General features: G+C 45.6%; 1 protein-coding gene and 2 long non-coding RNA genes across 6 annotated transcripts in view; 1 reads left to right on the top strand and 2 right to left on the bottom strand.

Annotated features, from left to right (window-relative positions):
• Window positions 1-27,447, bottom strand: part of LOC308470725 — a 37,220-nt gene that overhangs the window by 7,601 nt on the left and 2,172 nt on the right. The gene's annotated exons all lie outside the window — the stretch shown is intronic.
• On the bottom strand, window positions 937-26,862 carry LOC308470689. Its single transcript, XR_013982558.1, has 3 exons — window positions 26,742-26,862; window positions 25,098-25,335; window positions 937-1,475 (listed from the first exon to the last, which is right to left on the bottom strand). It is a non-coding gene; the product is annotated as an uncharacterized lncRNA (long non-coding RNA).
• Window positions 17,990-27,447, top strand: part of LOC308470662 (uncharacterized protein) — a 103,784-nt gene continuing 94,326 nt past the window's right edge. For 3 of the 4 annotated variants that reach the window (XR_013982517.1, XR_013982518.1, XR_013982519.1), the window contains exon 1: window positions 18,260-18,448. Coding sequence is in view for 1 of the 4 variants with exons in the window: in XM_080994153.1 (XP_080850279.1) it covers window positions 18,092-18,136 (45 nt within the window). In the remaining 3 variants the exon portion in view is untranslated. Of the gene's footprint in view, window positions 18,137-18,259; window positions 18,449-27,447 lie in introns of those variants that run through there. The other variant, XM_080994153.1, reaches the window with a different exon arrangement.

The following is a 27,447-nucleotide window of genomic DNA, read 5'->3' as shown; positions in this document are numbered from 1 at the left end:
CCTGGCCACTGTGGTCCATGCATTGTTAACCTTGAGGCAGAATCACTGCACTGGGTCTGATCTGGGGTGGACCTTGGGCCTGGGGCAGAAGCTCCAGCCAGTGCTGTATGCAGTACCTCAGCTGCTGATGGAGGCAGCCAGCTGACGCCATGTCACACCCCTCCTAAAACATCTGCACTGGCTGTCCATAACGCATCTGGGGCAGGTTCAAGGCTCCTGTGTTAATTTTAACATGCAAAGTCCTGACCAACTTTGGTCTGGGATCTGAGCTATTATATCCCAGCTTGATCACTGAGATCATCCAGAGGAGCGCTGTTACAGAGCCTTGACTGGTTTCAATCAGAAGTTGGGCATTTGGTGTTGCCAGCCCCAGACTGTGCAAATACTCTTCCAGCAGACATTTGGCAAGCTTCTTCACTGCTAATTTTCAGGTCTCTTGAAGACCTTTTTATGCCAACAAGCCTATTCAATTGTTTAAAATTTTGTGAGACGAGCCAGCCCTTTTAATGGTTATTTACACAGAATCGTAGAATTGTAGAGTTGGAAGGGGCCAAGAGGATCATCTAGTCCAGGCCTGTCCAACCAGTCAATTGCGATCTACCAGCCGATCGCAGGCTGTCCCTGGTCGATCCTGGTTGATCGCGTAATCTCCTGCGATTGACCGAAAACAAAAAATAAAGCTCTCCCCCTAAAAAAAGCTCAGCAACTCTGGTCAATCCAATGGGTAGATCATTGCATCATTGCCAGATTATTTATAGTGGGAGTAGATCTAGTCCAACCCCCTGCAATGCAGGAATCTTTCACCCAACGTGGGGCTCGAACCCACAACCTTGGGATTAAAAGTCTCATGCTGTACCGACTGAGCTATCCAGCCTCCATTACTGTTCAATGGGATTTTTTGTTTCGTTGTCCTTGCCGTGAGTCACTGACCTGATTTAGCAGGGTTTTTCTTCGGTTCGTCTCATTTCCCCACCTACAATCGGAAGTGACGCAGGTGAGAATTCTACCCTCTCTATTTCTGCAATGTCATTATGCAAGTCATTCCATTGATTCATCATCTAGCTCATTATTGTTGACACTGACCAGCAGCAGCTCTCCAGGGTTTCCGGTAGCAGTCTTCCCTGGTTTTACCTGAAGACACCAGGGATCGAACCTTTTGCCTGTGAAGCACATGCTCTACCACTGAGCTGGAGCCCTTCCACACAATAGTCAGCAAATCCTGAAAACTGGATCTGATGGAAGTCCTCCCTATCCAGTCGTGTCATCTGAGGCACTGATTTGGCCTTTCTGGTTGGTTGCAGTAAATGAAGCTTTGTGTCTAATTTGCCAATTAATATTCCATGGAAAAGCCAACACTGTCTGATCAGCAGCTGGTTCTGGGAATCTTGGCTTTTTATCTTGGTCGTATTGATGTTACATCAATGGGCAATGGGGACTTTGAAATCTGTTTGTGATGTTGGAGCCACAGGGGAGAACTAAACAAAGCGAGAGAGAGGGAGACAGAACACAAAAAGCAAGGAAGACAAGCAGGGTAAATATCGCGGAGAACATACGTGCAGCAATGGAAATTTTCAGACACTGTATTTAGCTCATTATGTCGGCCCTCATCACTGCAAAGTGAATGAGCAGTCCCGAAAGTATTGCTCCTGTACTGATACCACATTGCAGTAAAATATCTGTGGGTTTACCTTATTTCCTTACACTACATGACAGCCACCAGTGGCATGAGCAGGTGTGTAGGCTTCATGCCACAGTTCCTATTTCTAGCCATCAAATAATCGCAGAAAAGAGATCCCATTTGCCAGCGCATTGAGTTGTTATTCCTGCCCTCTTCTCTCTGGCCCCTGGAATGGCTACAGTGCATTTTACAGAATTACCGTACCTGCAGTTATGGGTATGTATTTCCCCACTGCCCTTGCACATGAACTTCCCATTTCATTGTGTGCGTATAGGTAACATCCCGCTCACACACAGACCTGCAAAGCCTGGACCTGTGCCTAGAAATGCAGCACAAAAGGAAGCGGGGCTAAGTCCCAAGATGTTAGAATTCCTGCTCCGTGATTGCAGTCATGGGATTTTTGTCTATTACATGATGGTGTACGTTTTGACTCCACAGAGTGGGAAGTGACGGAGACAGGATGTTTGTGTTACTGTGTTTCGTGAAGTGGGACTATTGTCCTTTGTTCTTTCTCTTTGCTGTCTGATGCTAGAGAGAGAGAGAGAGCCATGTTGCAGTGCTCTGTGTGTGTTTATATGTAAATAAAGTAGATTAGCCAAAATGCTGAGTTGCTGAGGCCTGTTATGTAAGCTGCGAAGATTCTGTGGATCCCTAAGTGTGCCGGTGTCTGTTGGCATCGGTCGCTGTGATGTTCGGGCTGAAGAAAGCTTTTGAAGCTCCCAAACGATCGATCAGGAGGGAGGGAACATGCCAGTCGGACATGTGTCTCTGCCAGGGTCCTACTTGAGTGTAGGATGAGCTCCTCACATGGGAAATGTGTGCCTTCTTGTGGAGATCCCCCCTGGATCTGTTTCCTACAGATCTCCCGGCGCTTGAGCTTCCAGTTTGGTACAGTGGTACCTCGGGTTACATACGCTTCAGGTTGCATACGCCTCAGGTTACAGACTCCGCTAACCCAGAAATAGTGCTTCAGGTTAAGAACTTTGCTTCAGGATGAGAACAGAAATCGTGCTCCGGCGGCGCAGTGGCAGCAGGAGGCCCCATTAGCTAAAGTGGTGCTTCAGGTTAAGAACAGTTTCAGGTTAAGAACGGACCTCTGGAACGAATTAAGTATGTAACCAGAGGTACCACTGTATTGCAAAGCCTTTGTCCAGGAGACCACTGTGGTTTGTGGCTACCCTGCGCTGCCTCAATTCCCCCTACGCAGAGTCAGCAAGTTGCTTGCTCCGCACAAGGGTATATGCATCTTCTGCTCTCCAAAGGAGGTGAGAAAATGCACCCAGGCAAAATAAGCTGCCTGCAGGAGGAAGCCCATGGCTTAATGAGCTCCTTTCTCTCTGCCTTCTTCCCAGAGTAGCTGTCACTACCAGGCGCGGGGAATAAAGAGACTCAAGGTGCCTCCAGAGGACTGGTGATGAGGGAGGAGGAAGTCGGGAGGTAAAAGAAAGCCAAGCAGATTTCTTTGTTGACTTTTCCATCGCACTTTGTGCTCACATACTGATCACAGGTCTCTGGCGTGAAGGCCTGCTTTTGCTTCTCTCATTTTCCTGCCATACTGTCAGTCTTTTCTTCTCCCAGGGATGGCTCTGGAGGTGCCGAGTCTTTTTCCCAGCAAGGGAAGGCTGTGCTGTGAAGTTGTCGCTGTGCTTCCGCTGCCAGATCTCTTATTACAGAGCCGTTGCCGAAAACAAAGGACGTTATGTGTGTGTGTGTGTGTGTGTGTGTGTGTGTGTGTGCTTGTACAAATCATTTGGTTTATTCTCAGTCATTTTACAGCCACTACAGCATCAGACCCGCCTAAACCAGAATGTTATTTTGCATATTTCCACAATGCATTGTGGGAGAGAGAGCTAAAAGGCTTCCAAAACTACCTTGCGCTGCTGTTTGTGCTGTTCATTGGTGCATCGTCTGACTTCTGATGCTTTAATTAGTGCTTTTAATGGGCTTTCGTGGCTTAGAACCGTAATGCTAAACAAGCCCTTCTCTCAAATCGCGAAAGAGAGGATAAACACTCGATTAGCCCTGTTGTAAACAGCAACCAGAGACACTTTTATTGGCAGTGGAAGGGAACTCAGCCTCGTTTCTCACACTGTGTATCTAACTAAGAGTCATAGGAAGGAAGACCCAAATGGGAATAAAGTAATTTACAATGGCGGTAGGCAACCCACATTTAATATGTGGATATTTCCTCTGTACTGTGTAACATGCCACAGTTACAAAATAGACCTAGAATGGTCCTTTATAGGTACACCTGGGGCAGAGTTTGTGATAAGTTATGGGGCAGGATAGTTCACTGGAAAGTCCTTGCACAGAAGCTAGTTACCTCTGAATACCACCCGTTTGGGATAAACAACAAGGGAAGACTGTTCCGCCCCCGCCAGTGCCTCTATTTGTGATATTTCCAGAAGGATCCAGCTGGCTGCTGGCGGAAACAGAATGTTGAACTAGATGGACTCTTGGTCTGATCAAGCAAGGCGGAACTTCTGTTCTGATGCCATTTGTGTAGTGGGCGAGTGGATGAGTACATGAAAAATAATATATATATATATATATATATATATATATATATATATATATGAATCCTTAGCCACCCACAACTTAAGTTAATGTCTTGCACAGGTTTTGCACCTTGTTCTTGGCAAAAAGGACACCATAGGTGGAATCTGAAATACACTCACAGAATTGTAGAGTTGGAAGGGACCACAAGGGTCATCTAGTCCAACCCCCTGCAATGTAGGAATCCAACATGGGACTCAAACCCACAACCCAGCAAAGAGGTAGCACAGTTGGTAGAGCATGAGACTCTTAATCTCCGGGTCGTAGGTTTGAGCATCACATTGGGCAGAAGATTGCAGGGGGTTGGACTAGATGTCCCTTGTGGTCCCTTTCAACTCTACAATTCTATGATTAAGTCTCATGCTCTACTGACTGAGCTAGAAATCATCATCATCATGATCATCAGCTTTGCCCTTCTCTGTCCACTTTGTCCTCTTTGCTTTTCTCTTCCCTTTTCCGCCCAACTCCTTAGACCAGAAACTGTATGGGACAAACTTCTAAAGGCAAACATGGGAATGAACTGCAGCGTCGAGGATGCAACACTTTTTTATATATGTAGAAGGCAAATCCTTTCTTACTCCTCCGCTCCAAATCTACATGCTAAGTTAATCAATCCAAGGTTAAGAGATGCGTACAGGGTCCCTTCGACTTCTTTCAGGGTTTCCCCACTACATTTAAAAAAAAATATAATAAACTTAATTTCACATACGCGCTCATGGGGGTCTAAACTGGCAGTGACTGACAAGGTACAAGACCCTGGGGTCTTAATGGAGAGTTCAGTGAAGATGTTGACCCCATGTGTGCCACCCGTGAAGATGGCAAATTCTGTGCCAGGGATCATTAGGAAAGGAATTGAGAACGAAACTACTAATATCGTAATGCTCTTATAGAAATCTATGGTGCAACTGCATTTGGAACACAGGTGTGCAGTTCTGGAAAAATTCCTGAAAATGGTCCATCTATACCAGCATCATTTTCTCACAGTGGCCAACCAGACACCTGTGGCAAACTCGTGAGCAGGACAGTATCCATCTCATGCTCTGTTAATTTGTCTACTCCTCTTTCAAAGCCATCCAAATTGGTGGCCATCACTGCCTCTTGTGGCAGGGAGTTCCACAGTTTAACTATGCACTGCATTTTAAATAAAGGAATGTTATCCCAAACACATATGTCTGTGACACATTTTTATTAAAATAGATACACCACCCGCCCACCAAAAGTCAGTTTTGCTTATTTGAAAATAGTTGCTTACTTTGTCTTCTAATTCTTCAAACACAAATGGTCATGCATTATTACCAAGCTCTTATTTAATATTCTGTGACTGGCTCGAGGAACTGTACTGCCAAAGAGCCAACCTTAACCTCCGTCATTCCTGAGTAATTATTGTGTTTTAGCTCAGCTTCTTGTTTTCTTTTCATTCCCCAGTGATCAGTTCTTTCTTTACTGTAGTTTAAATGAATAGTCTTAATTGTGTCCATCATTGAGCATCAACACAATGAAAAATAACAATTTGCAGGGAAAACACTTTCTAGTCTCACAGGTGCTCTCTTCCTTGGTGGTTTTAATGGTAATCTTCATATTCATCCTCATTGTCATACTCTTCATCTTCCTCCTCCTCTTTCAAAGGATTTCTGGAAATCTGCTGAACTATTCCAGGACAAGATTTGGATGAAGCAGTCCTCTGGAGGGGAGACTCTGAGTTTGCACGGACAATATCCAAACGAGACTGATGTTCTGTTTGATAAAGCAAACTCCGAAACATCTCTAGGTCTTCATTCTCATCAATATTTTGTATAGTTTGGTTGGCAGCAGTGTAAATTTCTAAGGCTTTCCAGCTCAGCTTCTTGTTTTAATAGGAAGCTTCTCAAAGTCTACGAGGGTTGCATAACCTCTTCTTATTCTCTCTCTCTCTCTCTTTCTCTCTGTGTGTCTCCCCATTCTGGTAACCTATTGCAACCAGAATCTGAGTCTGAGGCGGGGAGATCAGCACCTTAGTTCGTGAGACTTGGCCTGATTCCTCCTAGTTTATACAAACCCTGGAGAGCTGTAGCTACTGTGTGTTGATAATACGAAGCTGGATGAGCCATGGATCTGATCCACTAACTTCCTATACTGTATTCCTATTTGGGGAGGGAGCATGGCTCCTAGCTGCCTGCCCTAGTGTGTATCCCGCAGCCTTAGTGATCTTGAGCGAGAGCACCTGGTTTTGCTGCAAAAGGTCACAAATTCAATCCCCGGCATCTCCAGTTAAAACAATGGCAGGTTGCAGGTGACAGGAAAGGCTCCTTTTCTGCCTGAGACCCTGAAGAGGTTCTGCCACAGAGTAGCTGATGCGGCGATCACACAGGGTCCCCGGACGTTTCACCATCTATTGATCCCTGTGCCACCTCTTGATTTCTCGCTGCCACCACCCAGGCCCTACCTGGTACGATACTGAGTCCAGTCAGGTTTAAATTGGAACATAAACTTCTGTTTATTTATTGTAGTTTAACAAGCGTGTGGTTTCATAAACGGTATCGGTCAATTACAATCATGGGGTGCCTATCCAGACCTATAACTTCCGCTACCTGCTCTCACTCACTAAACCACCTCTCAGATATTTACTTGTCTTCCTAGCTCCTAACTGTTCCTGACTCAGCTTATTTCGCTACACGAACTCAACCTACCCACAGACTCTATCCCAATTCACTCCCACTCCAACCAACCACCCAACTCCCAGCGAACTCCCCTTTCGCCCCTCCCAGAGCTGGTTTTATAGTCCCTCTGACTCCACCCCCTGGGTTCTGATTGGGTAACTTGTTTAACTATTTCACCTCCAGCACTCTCATATGTTAACGTCACAGAGGAAAGGTTGTAGCTCCAGGGCAGAGCTTCTGCTTTGCGTGCAGAAGATCCCAGGGTCAATCTCTTATATCTCCAGGTCAGGTGGGGAATCCCTGGAGAACTCCTACCAGCCAGTGTAGATCCTGAGCAAGATGATCTAGCAGCTTGCCTGTGAACAAGGCAAGGTTCACTTCCTGCACAACTTGGCAATGTTGAGAAGTTGTTCAAAATGTCTGTTTGCAACCCACTGCACACCTGAGTTCTTCCTTATCTCTTCTGGGTTTATGATTGAAATTGGGCACACGCAGCGGAACTAATACCCCCAACTATCTCTTTTGGACTGGGAAATGAAATTGCTTTGGCGGCGTTCCTGCCCTTCTCAAGGAATCGCCATCTGATTACATGGCAGTGATTAAACGCTCCCTGAAAGCAGGTGCCGGCTGCGACTCGCTTTCCGTGGGAATTTGTCCCAGAGCCCACAACAAGGGAAGGGGGAAAAACAAAACAAAACCATGTGTTTTCAGTGTCTGATTGCAGCTACACAACACGGCTCAAAAGCGGAAGAGCAGGCGCATTTCTAGGCAAGCTCTAGGGGGAAACGGCAGTGAATAATTTTGGCACATAAATCTGACGTGCGCAGCCAAGAGGAAACAAAACACTAAGATGATCGTGTCAAATAATTGATGAAAAATTCCATTTCTTCACTTTTATCTTTGCTGCTTCCATTTGATCCATGACAGCACTGCTCAGAATGCACCATTGACAGGCAAGAGTAAATCACAAGAGTGGAGTGATGAACAGAACAACCCGACACTCTTTCTCAGTCTACCGGACTGGGATGGGTGCACTGCATTAGGCAGAGGCATCCCTCTGCCCGGCTCTCCCAGCTATGCCAGCTGCCCAATACATGGCCAGGTAGGATCCCCACTCTAGGGCAGGCGTGGGGAATTTTTATCAACCCAAGCATGTCACTAGTGGTAAAGTAAAGGTAAAGGGGCCCCTGACCATTTGGTCCAGTCGTGACCGACTCTGGGGTTGTGGTGCTCATCTCGCTTTATTGGCCGAGGGAGCCGGCGTACAGCGTCCAGGTCATGTGGCCAGCATGACTAAGCCAAACAAAACAAAACCATGTGTTTTCAGTGTCTGATTGCAGCTACACAACACAGCTTCTGGTTCGCTTCTGGCGAACCAGAGCAGCGCACGGAAACGTCATTTACCTTCCTGCCGGAGCGGTACCTATTTATCTACTTTCACTTTGACGTGCTTTTGAACTGCTAGGTTGGCAGGAGCAGGGACTGAGCAACGGGAGCTCACCCCATTGCGGGGATTCGAACCACTGACCTTCTGATCGGCAAGCCCTAGGCTCTGTGGTTTAACCCACAGTGCCACCCGCGTCCCATCACTGGTGGTAGGCAAGGGAAAAATAGATAGAGCAATGGATGTGACTCCAACCTTTGTACAGTGGACTACATTTCAGCCACACAGAAATCAAAGGTTTCAACTAACACCCCACCCCCGATCTCTCTGTTCAAGCAAGCAAGAAGCACAATCAGGGTACAAACATGCTATCCAGCACTCGAGAGAGGAGTAAGGCCTGTGGATGGGATGTGGGCTGGGCAGAGTCCCAAGAACTGGATACAGAGGCACGGAGGGGTGCATTTGGCCCCCAGACCTGAGGTGTATATTTTCAGTGCGAGCGGAATCCCTGTTGGAGGAGCACACTTGACCTTGGCTGATCACCAAAGAATGGATGCTTTTGAATTATGGTGCTGGCGGAGACTCTGGAGAGTCCCATGGACTGCAGGAAGATCAAACCTATCCATTCTGAAGGAAATCAGTCCTGAGTGCTCACTGGAAGGACAGATCCTGAAGCTGAGGCTCTACTACTTTGGCCACCTCATGAGAAGAGAAGACTCCCTGGAAAAGACCCTGATGTTGGGAAAGATTGAGGGCACAAGGAGAAGGGGAGACAGAGGACGGGATGGTTGGACGGTGTTCTCGAAGCTACCAGCATGAGTTTGACCAAACTGCGGGTGGCAGTGGAAGATAGGAGTGCCTGGTGTGCTCTGGTCCATGGGGTCACGAAGAGTCGGACACGACTAAACACCAACAACACAGTTTGGAAAATAAGAAAGCTGTGTTTATTGCAGGAAATCAGTGTTGTTTAGGGAAGATCCCTCATTCTAGCTGACTGAGGTGGAGCTGTAAAGATGTGAGATAGCCAGTCTCATATAACCAACATAAAGGTAAACGTAAAGGGACCCCTGACTGTTACGTCCAGTTGTGGCCGACTCTGGGGTTGTGGCGCTCATCTCGCTTTACTGGCTGAGGGAGCCGGCATACAGCTTCCGGGTCATGTGGCCAGCATGACTAAGCCGCTTCTGGCGAACCAGAGCAGCGCACGGAAACGCCGTTTACCTTCCCACTGGAGCAGTGCCTATTATCTACTTGCACTTTGACATGCTTTCGAACTGCTAGGTTGGCAGGAGCAGGGACCAAGCAATGGGAGCTCACCCCGTCGCGGGGATTCAAACCGCCAACCTTCTGATCGGCAAGCCCAAGAGGCTCAGTGGTTTAGACCACAGCGCTACCCGAGTCCTATAACCAACATACTTAAGTCTAATTAATGCATGAAGGGGTTAATTCCAGAGAGTAAGCTGTCCTGCCAGGCTTAGCTAAGTCCACTTCCCCCCACCTAGGGAGGAGCTAGTTAGCAAGCGTTTGTTCTCCCCCAGTTTACATGTGACCTTCATTGTGTGAAGAGCTCTGAGCTGCTTATTCCAGCCACATAGCTTTAACAAGCATCTCTTGAGTTCCTCTACCAATACTTTAGGAACTTTAACCACTTCATAATTAAGTTTTACGGCCTGTGCAACTTTCCTGAAGCACATGAACCTGGCCGTTGAAGAGTTTGTAAGTAACCCATTTTTAACTTACAAAACATGGTCTTTTTCCTATGCTGGGGGAAGAGGGAAACTTTGGAAAGATACCTTTTAAGGGCACATTTTGGAACTCACTTAGAAGGGCACGTTTTAAAGGTTTTACAGCTTATATTTCCATGCTTTACTTTGCTGCACATTTTATGATTTTAAATATCTGCTGGGGTTCTCTCACCAAAGAGCAATTGTCCCAAACTTGGATCTTGGCATCCAGGAATTTTACATTTCTATATTTTGCTTTACACCAACAAGAGTCCTACTAGCTCTTTCATCTTAGCATGAGAGCGGCATGGAGAAGAAGTGAGGTCAAGTTATCAACCCTAAAAGTACCAGTCTGACACTGAAGGTAGATCAATAGGTCAGCACAAAGAGTGCAGTCTAGGATGCTTGGAGGTTCCACTCTATGTACCCTTTTCATGCAGGTATATCAGCTACCAGTGCAAGCCAAGTTTCACTCTGACACTTCCAACCGCAGCACCATAGAAGAGAATGGAAACTGTGAAAAGAGAAGCAGCAGTGCCTTTGGCAATTTAGAGATGATGGAGGATAGCTGGCTACCTGCCTGGCGGTGGGGGGGGGGGGCGGCGGACCTGGTGAGCTGATTTTGCGGATGGAGGAATGGATTCATGTTGCTGAGTTACATTCTAGTTGCACCAGGCTAGTTTCTCAGGGCACAATCGGGGAGGGTGGCTGTGTGGCTGGGGTAGGGAGAAAGAAGGAGATGGTAGGATACATTGGTGTGGGAAAGTCAAAACAATTCCAAGATGCAACGTTTATTCTACGCACACCATTTAAATGGACTCCCCTCGGTTTCTTTCAGAAGCCTGCATGGCAAGGTTAAATAACTCACACTCAGTCATAAGATGAGGTCAAGTCCTGTCAGTAATTCTGTTCATTGTGGATATTATACCCAGTGCCATCCCTAGAGTGTAATTAGAGCCTTTAAGCTGCTGGGTTTTCCAGCACTTTGAATCATACATTTAAATGTGCGGAAGTGCATTCCCTGGAACAAGTATTATAGCTAAGAAGGACAGTGCGCTTGTTTGCAGGATGCCGGAATGGTGATGAGGTCATGCTCACCCTGGCCTGTTCAGGAGACTGCAGTGGAACAAAACTAGTCATGTGATAGCAAGGTAACACAGGGAGGCACCTGCAGAGGCGTCAGAGTCAGATAGGAGCCTCATAGCCTCTGGAACGCTTGAAACACCTCCGCAAAGGGCCATGTGTACTTTGCAGAAAGAAAATTAAAATTCTGCACCCGAGCCACCACATTCTGCGCCGCAAAGGGACATTGGATGACCTGCCTAAGTCATGTGAATGTAAACACATTCTTTTATGCTATTGTTGTTGTTGTTGTTGTTATTTACTGCCTTTCATCACAAGATCTCGGGGTGGATCACAGGATAAAAAATACTCTCCCCCCATCTTTTTAAAGCTGAGAGTCTAAAGAAGCTGTTTTCTGCGACTATTTTCATATTCTGGCAGTGGGCGCGGGGGGGAGCCTCTTTGTTGTGCCCCTGAGGAATATACACTTAATTATCATCAGAAACATGTTTCAGACTATTTAATGTTATTAGAAGGAAGAGGCCTGGTCCAGCATTGACTGGAGTGAGCAGCAACATTTATACAGGTACTCAAATGCATTAGAAGGAACAGTTTGCAAAAGCAGCAGCAGCAGCATGCTTTCTCTAACACATTTGGAGGAAACTCTCTCTGGTCTGGGGGAGCAAGGGAACCATTAGCAGACAAGCAAACATGCTCTTCCCTTCTCCCCTACTTTGCATCAGATTGCCCAGCTGTGCAGAAAGTGGCAGGCGCAGGGGTTTGCTCTCTCTAATGTGTCACGTGAAGGAGCAGCGATAATTATCAGCCAGGCAGAGATAAAGCACAGGCAAGGCTGGGAAATGCAAATCTGGAGCCGGCAAATGGTGAAGCCTCTCTCCTTAAAAACGCTCTCTGCTTGCCAACCATAAACGACGCAGCCTCTGCTACAGTGATGAGGAAACTTTGGCTCTCCACACATTGCAGAATTACAGTAACCATCATCCCTGACCTTTGGCTACGTTGTCTGGGGCTGATTGGACTTGGAGTCCGGCAACATCTGGAAGGTTCCCCATCTGTGCTCTAACCCAGGGTTTCCAAAACTTGGGTCTCCAGCTGTTTTTGGACTACAATTCCCATCTTTGCTGACCACTGGTCCTGCTAGCTAGGGGTGATGGGAGTTGTAGTCCAACAACTGCTGGCGCTTCAAGTTTGGGAAAGAATGCTAAATGCTACTAGGTCAGGTTCAAGGTTCTTGTATTAACTTACAAGGTCTTTAACAACTTGGTTCTAGGATACCTCAAGGGCTGCCTAATCCCTTTTATCTCTTCCTCATCACTGAGTTTTTAAAGGGAGTCATTGGCTTGGAGGCACTGCTGTATCCACTGGGAGCTATGCATTCAGGACTGTGAGCCCCATTTTATGAAACTCCCTTCAAGTTGAGGTCAGACCAGCCCCCTCCCTGTTGAAATTCCAGCACCTACCAAATACTTATTTTTATTCAAGCAGGCATTTTAATTGAAGCTTGAGTCGATAGCTTTAACTGATAATTTACCTTTTCCACATTGTATTTTCTGTACACCAATTAGACACAGTTGTACTTACGGTAAATAGTATATAAATAAAACCAAAACACCTGTGGTCCCTGCAAGGTTGTAAAGGTAAGACAAGGCCTACTAAATTAGTTCAAACGCCAGTCTGGTCTGGATGGGCTGGAGACACATATTTTGTTTTCTCTCCAATGGGCAGACTTGCCAGATCCTCAGTAGTATTTTTGGTTTTTTTAGAGTTGACATTATGCAAGAGATCAGTGGTCGAACTGGCATTATATCATCTAAGTCAGGGATGGGTAGACTACACACTTGCTGCATCTACTGCGGTGTGTTTTGCTTTGTTTTACTAGACCCCCAGAACCTACCAGCTAGAGACAGGTGTATAAAACATACACTTAAGAGAATTAAAGAACAGCAACACACCTTTGAGCATATTCAGAGCCTAGGGAATTTTTTTCAAAGGCTAGGTCTGATCTGAACTCACAGTCCTTTCATACAAAAGTCCACTCCTGCTTAGCTTTATTCATTCTAGCCGCTCACTTTGTGGAGAACAAATTGTTTTGTTGTGGCTGTTGTTAAACAGTTGGGAGTCATTGCAAATTTACTGCAAATCACCCAGATCCCTGCCTAATTTCTGCCCACTCCTGGATCTAGGTGTCTTAATGTTCAGCAAGTGCTCTGACTACCACACTCTGCTTTCCCAAAACATTTACCTTCTCTCTCTCTCTGCCTCTCTGCGTGCACACATTTCCCTGACACCATCCACTCAAGAACATGTTCCTCCATCACAACTTAAGTGCATTGATTCCCCCAGGGAAGGCCAACACGACTAAGAATGGCCGCTGTTTATCAATAACCCCATCAGTTGGTGAGGTGGTTACGGACCAAGAGGAGTGTCGCCTCCTCACAAAAGGCTACTTTGGGAACATCAGAGTAGCTTTCAGGGTAAACTGCAATGTGAGCTGTGATGCTGTTTGACGGGGACATAACTGTGGTGTCACTGCAGATTTGTGCCCTCTATTGATATATTGACGGAGGCGTTGAGAGGCAAAGCTCAGCAGCATGGCTTGTCCATGATAGCGGCATGCCTGGTGAGTGAGGAGATGGACAATGGTGTGTGTTAAATCACTGCAGGGAGTTTCAAAGCATTACACAGTTTGGGCTCTGTGCTGATGAGTTTATATTCTTTACCTATTTGTCCTGTATTTTATGCTCTTCTAATTTTATGATGGTTGTAATGCTGTTGGTATTTCTAAAGGGGGGGGGGGATGATAAAAATAGGGAAAAGCTGAGGGGAGACAAATAATGCATGTGCAATATTTTTATTCTCGTGTCTTTTCTAACAGTATTTTATCAGATCTCCTCACTATTTATATGATGTTTAGTATATAACGATATATACTGCAATCTGTATTATCAAATATCTTTATTTCTTTGATGTTTAGTACACAATTGCATATTATTTGCATTATACCATACTTTAAAAAAAACTTCGACTAATTTGGCAAAAGCACTGCTAGCAAATAAAGAAAATTACACTAATTGATAATAATTTTATGGTGGTTTTATTGCACATTGCCTTGTTAGTGTTTTTATGAGTTGGCATGGTGTGAGAGAAGTAAGTCAATCTAGGGCTGTCTTTATATGCGCCTCCTACTTTGAAGAAAGCCTAGTTGCTGCTGCACAGCTGTTGTTTCAACTGTTATGATTGGGTGGTGTCAAGAAACTGGGCTCAGGTGTTGGGATTTCAAACGTGGGGTCAGCCCAAGACTTTGTGATGCCTGTGGCAAAGGACAAATTGGTATCCTGCCCTGCCCATTCCATGTGCAGAAGCCAAGTAGACTGGACCAAGGATGGGCTAGCATCTTTTGCTGCACCTGAGGGCAGCACACTACCTTAGGACACAGAGTTCGGGACTTCCGGGGAGGCGCCTCTGGTAATGGCGGAATTCCTCTGACCGGGAGGAATCTGCTCCGTGGGAATCTGGGTCTGGCCGCCACGGCGAAGGCGGAGACCCGTTAAAATCACAGGCGGGAGAAGCCTGTGAGCGTGGGATTCGGCGGGCACCTTTTGCGCCTCCCCCACTCGCGGGGAACCCCGTTTTTTGGGGCTCCGGAGCGACGTGGGGTGAGCGGCGTGGTGCATCGAATCGTCTGCTTCTTCCACGGAGCGAAGCTGCATAGCTGTTGCCGGAGAGCGCTGACCTTTTCCTGTGGACAATTTGACTTTAAAGTAATTACCCGTGAGTAGAGCTGAAGCGGAAGAATTGGATTTCTAAATGTTTAATTTGGTATTGTAATGGGGAGGTTCAAAACAGGAAGTCTGCCTTCCCCTTTTGTAAATAGACTGAGGCAATGAAGTTGCAAGCTGGAGTCCTGGAAAGCCTTTTGTAAAAGTTTAAATGTCCATCGGTAAAGAACATTAAACCCCCTCTTGGAGGCAGGAGAAGAGAGGGGGAAGTTGCGGATTGAGTATGCCTGTGGGAGAGAGCGAAGAGACTTAAAACACCGCCGCTCTGACCCTGGAAACGGGCTGCTAGCAGGACTGATGTCTTTTGGAATGTTCATTGACAGCGTTTAGAACGTTCATTGACAGCTAGTTAAACAAGAGAAATACATTGTTTCTACTGTCTCCGGCTGCTTTAAAAAGGAGTAAAAGTAACTGAAAATTGAAACTAATTTGAAACTAATTTTGGATTGTTTAAAAGAGGATACTATTGACTATTACAAATAGAAACTGTTTTCCCCTAGTGGAAGCCTTTGAAACCGGTTGCTTTACAAGAGCTGGGCTAGGGAAATTTTCAGCTGCAAGTTAAAAACCGTGAGACTCTGGGACTGACCTTGAATCTTTTAAGTGTTATGGTAAATGGAAGGAAAAACAGACCAGTCAATTGCTGACAAAACATTAAGGTCTGGGAGGACTTGGCAATGATCCAGGAGAGATCCATCATCAGGCCCCCCTGCTCCTTCTGTTGCAGCCTTTGTACCAGTATATTTAAAACCAAGAGGAATGTCGACAGAAGAGGCTTTAGTGGCTGCATTATATAAGATAAATGACTCATTGGATCAGCTTCACAGGAAAATGGACACGATAAATGCGAAAGTGGATGTTTCAATTACTAAAATTAACTTAAATACAGAAAGTATAAATAATACCAATACAGAAACCACCCAGAAATTGATACAGGAACCTACTTTGATACGGCAAACTGCGGAGGAAGCCAGGGAAAAAGCTGTTGTTGCTGAATGTAAAGTAACACAACTGGAGAGAAAGAGAAAGAGAGCCCCAGCCCTACAGAGGCAACTTGAGGAACATAAGTTGACGCTTGCTATGACTGAACTTAAAGAAAAACAGACGAATTTGAGGATTAGAGTTCACCTTTGGTGGACATGCCCAAGGATTAAGACACTTTGGGAGATGATTCATAACGAAATGAAAAAGGTATTTAAATATACTCTTTTGAAGAAACCAGAGGCCTTTCTCCTGGGCATGGTCGGCCAATTGGTGTTAAAGAAGGATAGAACTTTTTTCACGTATGCAACAATAGCAGCAAGAATACTCATTGTGAAGTACTGGAAGACACAAGATTTATCTATTCGGGAAGAATGGCAGATGAAGTTGATGGACTATATGGAATTGGCGGAAACGACTGGCAGAAATCCGAGACCAGGGAGAAGAGTCGGTGGAAGAAGACTGGAAAAAGTTTAAGACTATTTATAGAAATACTGTAAAAATAATGAATGTTAGAAAAATGTTGGAATGAAGTTATATGGCTTTAGCAGAAATGCTATAAGGAATCAAGTATAAATAGATTAATAGAGTATTAAAGGGAAAATAAGGTTAGAATATGTTAAGATAATTATAGGATAGAAAATAGAGGAAGATGGAAAGGAATTGCTGAAACAATTAACAGAAGTGGAATACAAAAAGGGAGGTGTGAGGAGGTCGTGGAAATAAGGGAATGAAAGTTAAGATATCGAAATTGTTTTGTGTTTTAAATGGTCCGTGTCTTGTTAGTCTTATGGTTTTTTTTTCTTTTCTGTTTTGTTGTGTTTAAACGTTGGAAAATTAATAAATATTATTATTATTATTATTATTATTATTATTATTATTATTATTTTAAAAAGGACACAGAGTTCTGCCCTCCAATATCTTGCTGTCCCTCCCCTCTTGCACTGGCTGCTCAAGGCCAATACCTCACTCTGCCTAATGGTAGAACCAGCCCTGAGTATCCATGGGCAGTATTCAACAACTTGTCCTAACAGCACCAGGATGTACACTTTTGCAACTTTATTCTGCTTTTCAATAAACTATTATTGCTATGTATTGTTTTCAGAGCTGACACCAGCATAGTCAGACATCTTCTGAGTGCCCACTGACAAGACTCCACTGAACAGGTTGCCTTGAGGAGGTGGGCTCACTGAGGGAAGAAGCCCTATCGTGCATGTTTTGCCTAAGGGCTCTCTCTGGCTATTTTCCCGTGTATAAGACTAGGTTTTTCCCCTAAAATATAATGTCAAAAATTAGGGGGCGTCTTATACACGGATAGTGGCAAGGGTGGACTGGCGATTGGTCGTTGCCGCAAAAATAGGGTGTGTGTGTGTTATACATGGGCACATCTTATAGACAGAAAAATACAGTATTTTCTATTTTTTTAAAATGTGGACCACAAATTTCCTTTCAAGGAGTGGCTGTCATTCAGTGATAGTTCACAGATTTAGTTCTGTGCATTTCCCCATAAGGAAATCACAGATAGCACGGCTGGGGAAAAGGATAAATTGAGGACATGAGGCCCTCCGAATGTTGCTGGACTCACATCATGCCTGACCATCAACCATGCTGGCTGGGGCTGATGGGAGTTGGGGTGCAGCAAAACCTGGACTTGCCAGGTGCATACCATCCGACTTCCTCATAGCTGGAACTCAAGATCCAACAACAGACTTCAGTGGGTGCATTGTAAGGCTTCGAGTGATTGGTTTTTAAAGGTAATATATAGCAGGGGAGAGAGGGGAACGGTAAAGAGGTACCTGCTTGGAACCAGTCACTGTATTGAATAGCTAGGTGCCCAAATCAGACAAAGCTAAAATCTTGTGAGTCAGCCCCCATTTTAGAAAGCCTGAAATGCCACTCACTCACACGCTTGCAAGGTACAAACCTCAGCTGTCCAGATGAGAGGCTGATAATTGAACAAATCCTTGCTCAGGTGCTTCCCTATCGTAATGTTTCTGTGAATTCAGCCGTCTCAGCTGTCCACATTTCCATTTGACTTGATTGTCTCATGCTGCTGTTTGGCTAAGATTCCCTTCTTGCCTGGCACACACTTGTGTCGCATCTTTTCATCCCTCAGCAAATTCCTCCAGTGCCCACTCCAGTTTTCATTCCCATTATTTTCCTGCACACCCAAGTGAAAATGGAAAGAGAATTTGCTCTGTGACACATCATCAAACCATCTATTTTCATGCTGTTGTTGATTAGTCATTGTTGTTATTTACAGGAAGGCCATGACAAACCAAGAAGAAAGGCTCTGCATTTCAGCACAGCAGCAGGTAAGTACGTTTTACCTTCATGCCATCCGCTTAAATGCAGGTTTGTTCTCTCATCACAATCACTGTCTACCCACATCTTCCTTAAACTGTGCACCTTAGCCCGGCTTGATTGTGTACATTGACTGTTCTTGGTTAAAGATTAATAAGGGTAGAGTGGATCAGTTTCCTTTTGGGAAGCAAGTTTTTTTAGTAAAACAAACAGCCTAGGGGACCATGGAGAGGTAGTTTCTTTGACCAATTGGTTATTCTTCCTGCTGCAAAAATAACAGAAGGATTTGTTTGGAGTGGCAAGGAATGTGCTGTTACAAGAAGGTGAGTTTTTCTTTCCAATATTTAGTTGACGGGGAATTCCCTGCTGAAGTCAGGACTCCATTATGAACTTGATGCTGGTGGCAGAAGGAAAGATGAGATCCTTGCAGACGTAGGGTTTGTCAGTCCATGTGTGTTCCAGCTTGCTTGAGATTGCTACTTCACTGTTGGGGTGTGCTGGTGTGTGTGTGTATGTGTGTTGCTGTTCAAATGAAAGTTGATGCTTTTAATAATTTCAAAACCTGCACCTTCCGACTGGGGAGTTCCACAGCTCTCTCATTAATTTATGATGGGACCGCTGGCCTCAGCCACAACTCAAGAGAAACAAAAATGATTGCTCGAGGCAATCTGAGAGGCTGCTAATGCAACAACAGTGTCATATGACAGAAGGAAGGAAAAGAGGCCCTGCTTCAGATGAGCAGAAAGAGGGTGGGAGGAAAGGCAGGAAGTGTCAGAGCTACCCTGGCACAGAAGGACACAAATGCATAAGGAATTAGGCAAAGACATCCAGCCATTAAAGACCTATTTTTCATTCTAAAGCAGGGGTGAGGATCCTTTTTCATACCGAGGGCCACATTCCCTGCCAGGGGCCACATGCCGGTGCTAGGCAGGGCCAGAGTCAACAGTGTGTACAGCAACAAATGCAAAGGTTACCTTTGCCCAGTAGGCAAGTTTCTGCACATTTCTGTCCATCCTTCTTCCAGGCAAGCAAGAGGTGATATCAGGTACCAATTGTAGCCAGGTAAAAACACTTTTGGCCACCAGTCCTGAGGTTCCCCTGTTTGAGAGTCTGCCTGTGGTATTTGCTAAACTAGAGGTATTTGTACTATTAATTCTATGAAAATTGGAATTGTATGTAGGTTTAATAACAAGAGCTGGTGAGCTCTGCTTGCAGGAGGAGGAATGAAGAGGGCTCAGGTCAGGTCGAGGCCAAGCTGGAGTCAGAGCATAGAGCTCAGTCCTTCAAGGCTTTGGGTATGAATTCACTAGAAGATGCTCAAAGGACAAGAACTATGCAGAGGAAGGGAGAAAGGGGACAGTATCTAGGGGTTGCCTCCAGGCATTCAAGCAGATACTGGTAATTTCAGTTTGCACAAAGTGGGTTAAAGCCTTCTGTTGCTGTAGTGCATCAAATCCACTTTTTAAAAGAGCTTCTTGCAGTTAGGGAAGTGGATGGGAAACACTCTGGAAAGTGTGGTATGAACAAATGATTAATGCAAAGACATACAGACACCCCACAAGCAAAACAGGATGGGTGCTCATTGTTATATAACCTCCCCACAGAGAAATCAGAAGGAATGCTCAATAAAAACAGGGCATAGTTTAACCACTGCATAAGCTTTGTGCAATGAAACTGGGATGAATCGTCAATAAATTGGTTGTCTAGAGGAGCCCCAAGAGAAAGGTTAAGTGCTCTTTGCCCAGGTTGTTGTGAGAGATGGTGTTTAATGTTGGAAATGATGGGAGGAATTCAGCTTGGTGCTAAGTGGGGTGTGTATGCAGGGAACAAGGTCCGTTCATGCAATGGAACTTTCCCTCTTCTCCTCCCCCTGTGCATCCTAATGTACCCCCATGCCTGTTCCAGAGGTTCCCCCAAAAGCTTAGTAAAATTTGTTTGTATTTGTTTCTTCAGTGACACGTTGGTTGCTACTGACGTTTTGTGCATGGTTTAACGGTTAACATGTTTTAGCCTCTAGAGATATAGTTAATTATTGTTGTAATATTATATTTATTCCTGCCCTGCGACCATTCAGCTATAAACACTATTAACTGCCCCCCCCCCCATGATATCTTTTTATGGAGGGATGAGTGTTTAAAATACTGTGCCTTTGTGCTTTCCTCATCAGGCCTTGGCAGTCAGAGTCAAAATATAAGGCTGTTATGTGTTCAAGTTGCAGATAACTTCTGCGTCCTGTGTCCCCCTTAGGGATAGGTTTTTCTCTCCTAGAATCATAGAGTTGGAAGAGACCACAAGGGCCATCGAGTCCAACCCCCTGCCAAGCAGGAAACACCATCAGAGCACTCCTGACATATGGTTGTCAAGCCTCTGCTTAAAGACCTCCAAAGAAGGAGACTCCACCACACTCCCTGGCAGCAAATTCCACTGTCGAACAGCTCTTACTGTCAGGAAGTTCTTCCTAATGTTTAGGTGGAATCTTCTTTCTTGTAGTTTGGATCCATTGCTCTGTGTCCGCTTCTCTGGAGCAGCAGAAAACAACCTTTCTCCCTCCTCTATGTGACATCCTTTTATATATTTGAACATGGCTATCATATCACCCCTTAACCTCCTCTTCTCCAGGCTAAACATGCCCAGCTCCCTTAGCCGTTCCTCATAAGGCATCGTTTCCAGGCCTTTGACCATTTTGGTTGCCCTCCTCTGGACACGTTCCAGTTTGTCAGTGTCCTTCTTGAACTGTGGTGCCCAGAACTGGACACAGTACTCCAGGTGAGGTCTGACCAGAGCAGAATACAGTGGCACTATTACTTCCCTTGATCTAGATGCTATACTCCTATTGATGCAGCCCAGAATTGCATTGGCTTTTTTAGCTGCCGCGTCACACTGTTGGCTCATGTCCAGTTTGTGGTCAACCAAGACTCCTAGATCCTTTTCACATGTACTGCTCTCAAGCCAGGTGTCACCCATCTTGTATTTGTGCCTCTCATTTTTTTTGCCCAAGTGCAATACTTTACATTTCTCCCTGTTAAAATTCATCTTGTTTGTTTTGGCCCAGTTCTCTAATCTGTCAAGGTCGTTTTGAAGTGTGATCCTGTCCTCTGCGGTGTTAGCCACCCCTCCCAATTTGGTGTCATCTGCAAATTTGATCAGGATGCCCTTGAGTCCATCATCCAAGTCGTTGATAAAGATGTTGAATAAGACCGGGCCCAAGACAGAACCCTGTGGCACCCCACTAGTCACTCTTCTCCAGGATGAAGAGGAACCATTGATGAGCACCCTTTGGGTTCGGTCAGTCAGCCAGTTACAAATCCACTGAGTGGTAGCATAGTCAAGACCGCATTTTACCAGCTTCTTTACAAGAATATCATGAGGCACCTTGTCAAATGCCTTGCTGAAATCAAGGTAGGCTACATCCACTGCGTTCCCTTCATCTACCAGGCTTGTTATTCTGTCAAAAAACGAGATCAGGTTAGTCTGACATGACTTATTTTTCAGAAATCCATGCTGACTATTGGTGATCACAGCATTCCTTTCCAGGTGCTCACAGACTGTTTGCAGGGGACTTCCAAAGAAGCTGAATGAGTGAAGATTCAGGACAAGAGAATGGAAAGCACTCAAGAGTCAAATTGTAGAATTAGCTCCCACAAGAGGTAGCAATGGCTATCACTTGAACGGCTTCACAGGAGGTTTAGACAAAATCATGAAGGCTAAGGCTGTAAATCACTACTAGTCATGATGGCTATATTCTGCCTGAACTGTTGGAGGCAGCAGGCCTCTGAATGTCAGTTGTTGGGAATCACTGGACTAGATGGGCATTGAACCTGATCCAGCAGAGCTTTCTTTATGTTCTTAGAACAAAGGAGCAGAATGGCTTAACTGTGATAATTACAAATAGCTTAGCTTCACTCTGAATTGTGTTGCTTAAGCCTCCTAGAGCGAAGCCTCTCTTGAGTTTTGGACTGGGGTTTGGGGAGAATGCAGCAAAAGGAGATAGCGTTTTTGGAGGAAGTGTCGCCTTGCGAGAGAGCTTGCTTCTCACACAGAAAACAGCCAATGTTTTTAATGGGAGCAACTTGCAGTATGACACTTTTCTATGTCACTGTGTGTGCAAGCCCCTCAAAGTGAGATGCAGTAGAAAAAAATTCAGTCTCTTTATTGACAGTGTCATTCTTTCAGTCTCCAGAGATGGATGATCCCAGGCATTTCACATATCTTTTGAATTGCACAAGCCGGTATTTGAAGCCGCACAACTGCTCAGAGGCAATAAAATCTGTTCAACTAAGGCAAACTTAGATAAAGCCATTGGAGAGTCAGTAATTCTGAATTCCTCAATGTCGGGTTCCTCAATTCAGATCGCTAGGGTTTCCTGAAGACAACAAGCAGGAGCTGTGTGTATCTAAGGACTTGTCAGCAAGCAACAGTTCAGTTCTTGTTGTTACAAGTAAAATGTGGCAAGATATTAAGCACCGCTCCGTATTCTACAGGTAGCTGCTCCTGTTGGCAAGCAGTGAGATTCCCTGGCTACCAAGGATATATAATTCAGGGAAACAGAAATGATGTTAAAATCTCCTTATGAGCATTTATAATTCATACCAAGTTCTTTTTTCACAGAGTGGGGATTCAGGCTGCCAACTTGCTTGCGTTGTCGGGTGATTTTGAGCTGCTGCTGGTGGTTTGCGTTTTGAGGAACCTGCAGTTTTTGAAGGGGTCATTTGTTGTCTTCCAGCCGAAGCCAAAAGGTGCTATGGCAATCCTTCCATTGGTGCAAGCATTTCAGCTTGCTTGGTGGAATGACCCTCCCCTTCTCCCCTTGTGCTTTGTTGTGGGTTCTCCTGACCCTCCACCCCAGAGCAAATCTTCTGGGACCACAGGGGAAGAAGAAGAGGAGTTTGGATTTGATATCCCACTTTATCACTACCCGAAGGAGTCTCAAAGCGGCTAACATTCTCCTTTCCCTTTCTCCCCCACAACAAACACTCTGTGAGGTGAGTGAGGCTGAGAGACTTCAGAGAAGTGTGACTAGTCCAAGGTCACCCAGCAGCTGCATGTGGAGGAGCGGGGAAGCAAACCCAGTTCACCAGATTACGAGTCTACTGCTCTTAACCACTACACCCCACTGGTTATCTCCTTTTGCTGCATTCTCCCCAAACCCCAGTCCAAAACTCAAGAGAGGCTTCTCTCTAGGAGACTTAAGCGGGAGAGCCCCATTGTGGGCTTCCACAAGTGGATCTCATTAGTTGAATCCAGCTCAATGGCTTTCTTCAAGGGAAGAGTCTGCCGTAGGTTGGATGGCATGGGATGCTCCTGCTTTAGCTGTTGTGTGGTTCTTCTCTGCCCCCAAAAGTGGTGGGTCTCAAGGGATTCTGAGATACAGAGTCCCGCTCTTGCAATCGTCGTTGGTTGCTAAGTCCCCAGCATTTCCATTGTGAAGAAAGGAAAGGGCCGTAGCATAGTGATAGAGCACATGCTTTGCACCCAAAATGTCCCAGAGTCAATTCCCAGCATCTCCAGGTAGAAATGAGATGGACTCCTGGCTGGAAACCCTGGAGAACTGCTGCCTGGCAGCGGTGACAATACTGATCTAGATGAACCGATGGTCTGTCTCAGTAGAAGGCAGTTTTTTATACGCCAAGGGGGGGGAAAGCTTGCCCATGAGAATCAATATTTCTTTGTTTTGTTCCCTTTATATTCCACTTCCATTTCCAAGGAGCTCTAGGTTGTGTACATGGTTCTCCCCTGCGCACAACAACCTGTAAGGTGCGTTTTCTTTCTTGGTAGTGGCGCCCACCCTGTGGAACACCCTCCCATCAGGTACCAAGGAGATGAGTAATTATACCACTTTTAGAAGACATATGAAGGCAGCCCTGTATAGGGAAGTTTTTAATGTTTGATGTTTTATTATGTTTCTGCATATCCTGGAAGCTGCCCAGAGTGACTAGGGCAACCCAGTCAGATGGGTGGGGTATTATGATTATTTCTTCAGAGACATTGTTACTTCAAGCTTCATTCGGATGTGAGGGCGATCTGGCTGTGACATCTGTCACCCCATTGATCGCCAGGGTTGATTCAGCTGATCTGGCTGGCTAGGCGGGTGTCCCCTTCCTCCCTCACTACTCCACCTCACGCTCACTCCATGTGCGTCCCTCCTGAAGCTACGGGCTCGGTGGAAGAGGACTGTGATGTTAACATATGAGTGCTGGAGGTGAAATAGTTAAACAGGTTGTCCAGTCAGGACCCAGGGGGGTGGAGTCAGTGGGACTATAAAACCAGCTCTGGGAGGGGCAAAAGGAGGAGTTGGTTGGGAGTTGGTTGGTTGGTTGGAGTGGGAGTGAATTGGAATAGAGTTTGTGAGTAGGTTGAGTTAGTGTAACGAAATAGGCTGTGTCAGGAACAGACAAGCTAGGCAGACAAGTAAATATCAGAGAGGTGGTTTAGTGAGTGAGAGCAGGTAGTGAAAGTTATAGGACTGGATAGGCACCCCATGAATGTAATTGACTGATACTGTTTATGAAACCACACGCTTGTTAAACTACAATAAATAAACAAAAGTTTATGTTTCAATTTAACCCTGACGGGACTCAGTATTGTCCCAAGTAGGGCCTGGGTGGCGGCAGCGAGAAATAAAGTGGTGGCACAGGGATCAATAGACAGTGAAACGTCCGGAGACCCTGTGTGATCGCCCCAAGGACGACCATCCCGGATAGAAGGAGTGTACCGTTCTTCAGTCAAGGGTACACGATAGCTGCGCTCCCCTGCTAGAACCTCCTCAAGCTTCATTTGAACCATACCTTGTGCCTTTTTGTACCACAGGATTCTCCGTAGTCCATATTTTCTTCTGCCTCCCTGGTTGAAGGATATAGAGCAGTAACACACACACACACACACACACACACACACACACACACACAGGCCTTTTTAGGTCCTGTGCTCAGCAGTAGCTGTGACTGGCACGAGCGGATGTGCAGTTAAGCTTACATATCTAAGATGCTTAGATGTTCCGTGCTTCAAAGTGCCTTTACGCAAACGATGCACTTCAGGCGAGCGTGTCCTTAGGATCCAATCCCTCTATCCTGTGTGCCTGCTGCTGCCCCCGCAGCCCCAGAGGGAGAGATGCCAGTCAAACCATGCGTGGGCGTATGAGACCAAGGCAGTGAGCACCGCTGGTTTGTGTTTTTTGTCCATAACAATGAGCAGCGGCACAATCCATTTCTTCCTGGAGCCAGGGATAGAAAACAGAAAGAGGAGGCAGGGAGCAGAGGGGCTGGCAGGTGTGTCCCTTATTACTCCGAAGGCCAATTCTCTCCCCTACCTCTGACAGTGCCTGTGGAGAATGTGGCTTTTCACAAATGCCTCCGACAGCCCAATATTCCAAGGTGTCACAACCCGAAGAATTCAATAAACCACCTTTGCGATGGTGGCTGGCATTGTCTGGTGCTCAGGTGCATGTGGAGGGGGGTGGCAATGGAAAAGCGAGCTGCTGGAGGAGCTTTCTTTATCTTAGCGCCTATTATGAGAGGGCTAAATTAAACAAGCCAGCCGCTGAAAAGAAGGAAGCACTAAAGCCTCCCAGGAAGACTCTCTTGTTAATCAAAACAGAAAAGGCTCCTCTCTCTTTCTTCATTTAAGAATCTGAAAGACTCCTTCCTGCATGTGCGTCGAGAGCTAGGAAGAATTTGGGAGGAGGGGAATGTGAATATTGAGTCTAAAACTGCTGGTTTTGCTGTATTTGGAGTTTTAGAGGAGGGTTAACCCCTTTCACGGCATGCAGGTGGCACTGTGGGTTAAACCACAGAGCCTAGGGCTTGCTGATCAGAAGGTCGGCGGTTCAAATCCCCGCGACGGGGTGAGCTCCCGTTGCTCAGTCCATGCTCCTGCCAACCTAGCAGTTCGAAAGCATGTCAAAGTGCAAGTAGATACATAGGTACCGCTCCGGCGGGAAGGTAAACGGCGTTTCCATGAGCTGCTCTGGTTCTCCAGAAGCGGCTTAGTCATGCTGGCCACATGACCCGGAAGCTGTACTGAAATATACTCAGAGTCGAGAGTGGATTTCATGCTCTTTATTCAGCTCATAGTGGTGAGGAGGGAATGGAAGTCCCCTCAAAGTTTCTGCTTTATATACATTATTTACACAATGGGCTGCACGTGATTGGCTAATTCCGGAATTCTCCTGTAAGCCAATCAGGTTGTGGATTCACTTCTATCTGGAGCTGGATTGGGTGGCTCCTGCCGACCAATCATACTGCTGCATTGTTCTAGGACCAATCAGACCGCTGCATTCTGAATCCTATTGTTCTAGGACCAATCAGACTGCTGCAGTTTGGATCCTATTCAACTCAGTACATAACACGTACGCTGGCTCCCTCGGCCAATAAAGTGAGATGAGCACCACAACCCCAGAGTCATCTGCGACTGGACCTAATGGTCAGGGGTCCCTTTAACTTTACCTTTACTATCTCCTAACCTCTCCAACTTCAATTCCAACCCTCTCAGCTCCCACAACTCCTGACTGTCTCTCCTCAACTCCTCTCCTTTTAAACTCTCCCTCCTGGAACCACAGCCAATCAGAGGTTGCCATTCATTAACCATCTGCTGGCAGGGAAGAAAGAAAGAAACACTTACTGTCCCAATCTGTCCAGCAAAACCAACTTTTTCGTCACACCAGCAGGAGTTTTGAATCCATAGTGATTTTCTTGTTTGAACTCATTTTCAGTTTCATTGTACCGAGTCTCCTGTACACCCTATAGAGGGGACTATGATTAAGTGGTATACAAATTGTCAACATAGGTAAATAAGTAAGCAGTCACTTCGCTGCAGATCCATAAAAAAGGTTTCTCTGATCTCAAGAAATGGTTGCGTTCCCATCTGCTTCCAGTTGGGAAGTGTACCTTCTCCACAGCATCTCAGGTACACATGATCACGAGATGATGGAAATCCTGTGACTTTGTAAGAAAAGAAGATGGTTGTTTCCTTTGTTGAAAACTAAATGGAACATCCAATCCTTTCCCATTTGTACAGTAAGCCTGCTGAGCCATTGGCTAGTCTCTTAGCAGACAGACTATATCCATTAAGTATGTAACTTTGATCGTACAAACAGTCTTGCTCTCCTGCACTGAAGAAACTAATGTACACCAAAATAACTGCAGGCCACCCAGCAGCTGACTTCTGACAAATTATACCTCCACTAAATGACAGCTAATTTAGCTTGAATTACAGAGACTAATCAGATCAATAGGTTGAAGTGAAATACATAAGAGCAAAATCAATGGCTCCTAAAAGATGTATTGAGTAATGAATAAGTGTGGCAAAAGCCAGCATTTTTCATTCA

Source organism: Podarcis pityusensis, assembly GCF_964106645.2.
Source record: "Podarcis pityusensis genome assembly, chromosome: 2".
NCBI lineage: Eukaryota > Metazoa > Chordata > Lepidosauria > Squamata > Lacertidae > Podarcis > Podarcis pityusensis.
The sequence above is the reverse complement of the archived record's forward strand: the minus strand, read 5'-3'. Positions and strand labels throughout refer to the sequence as shown.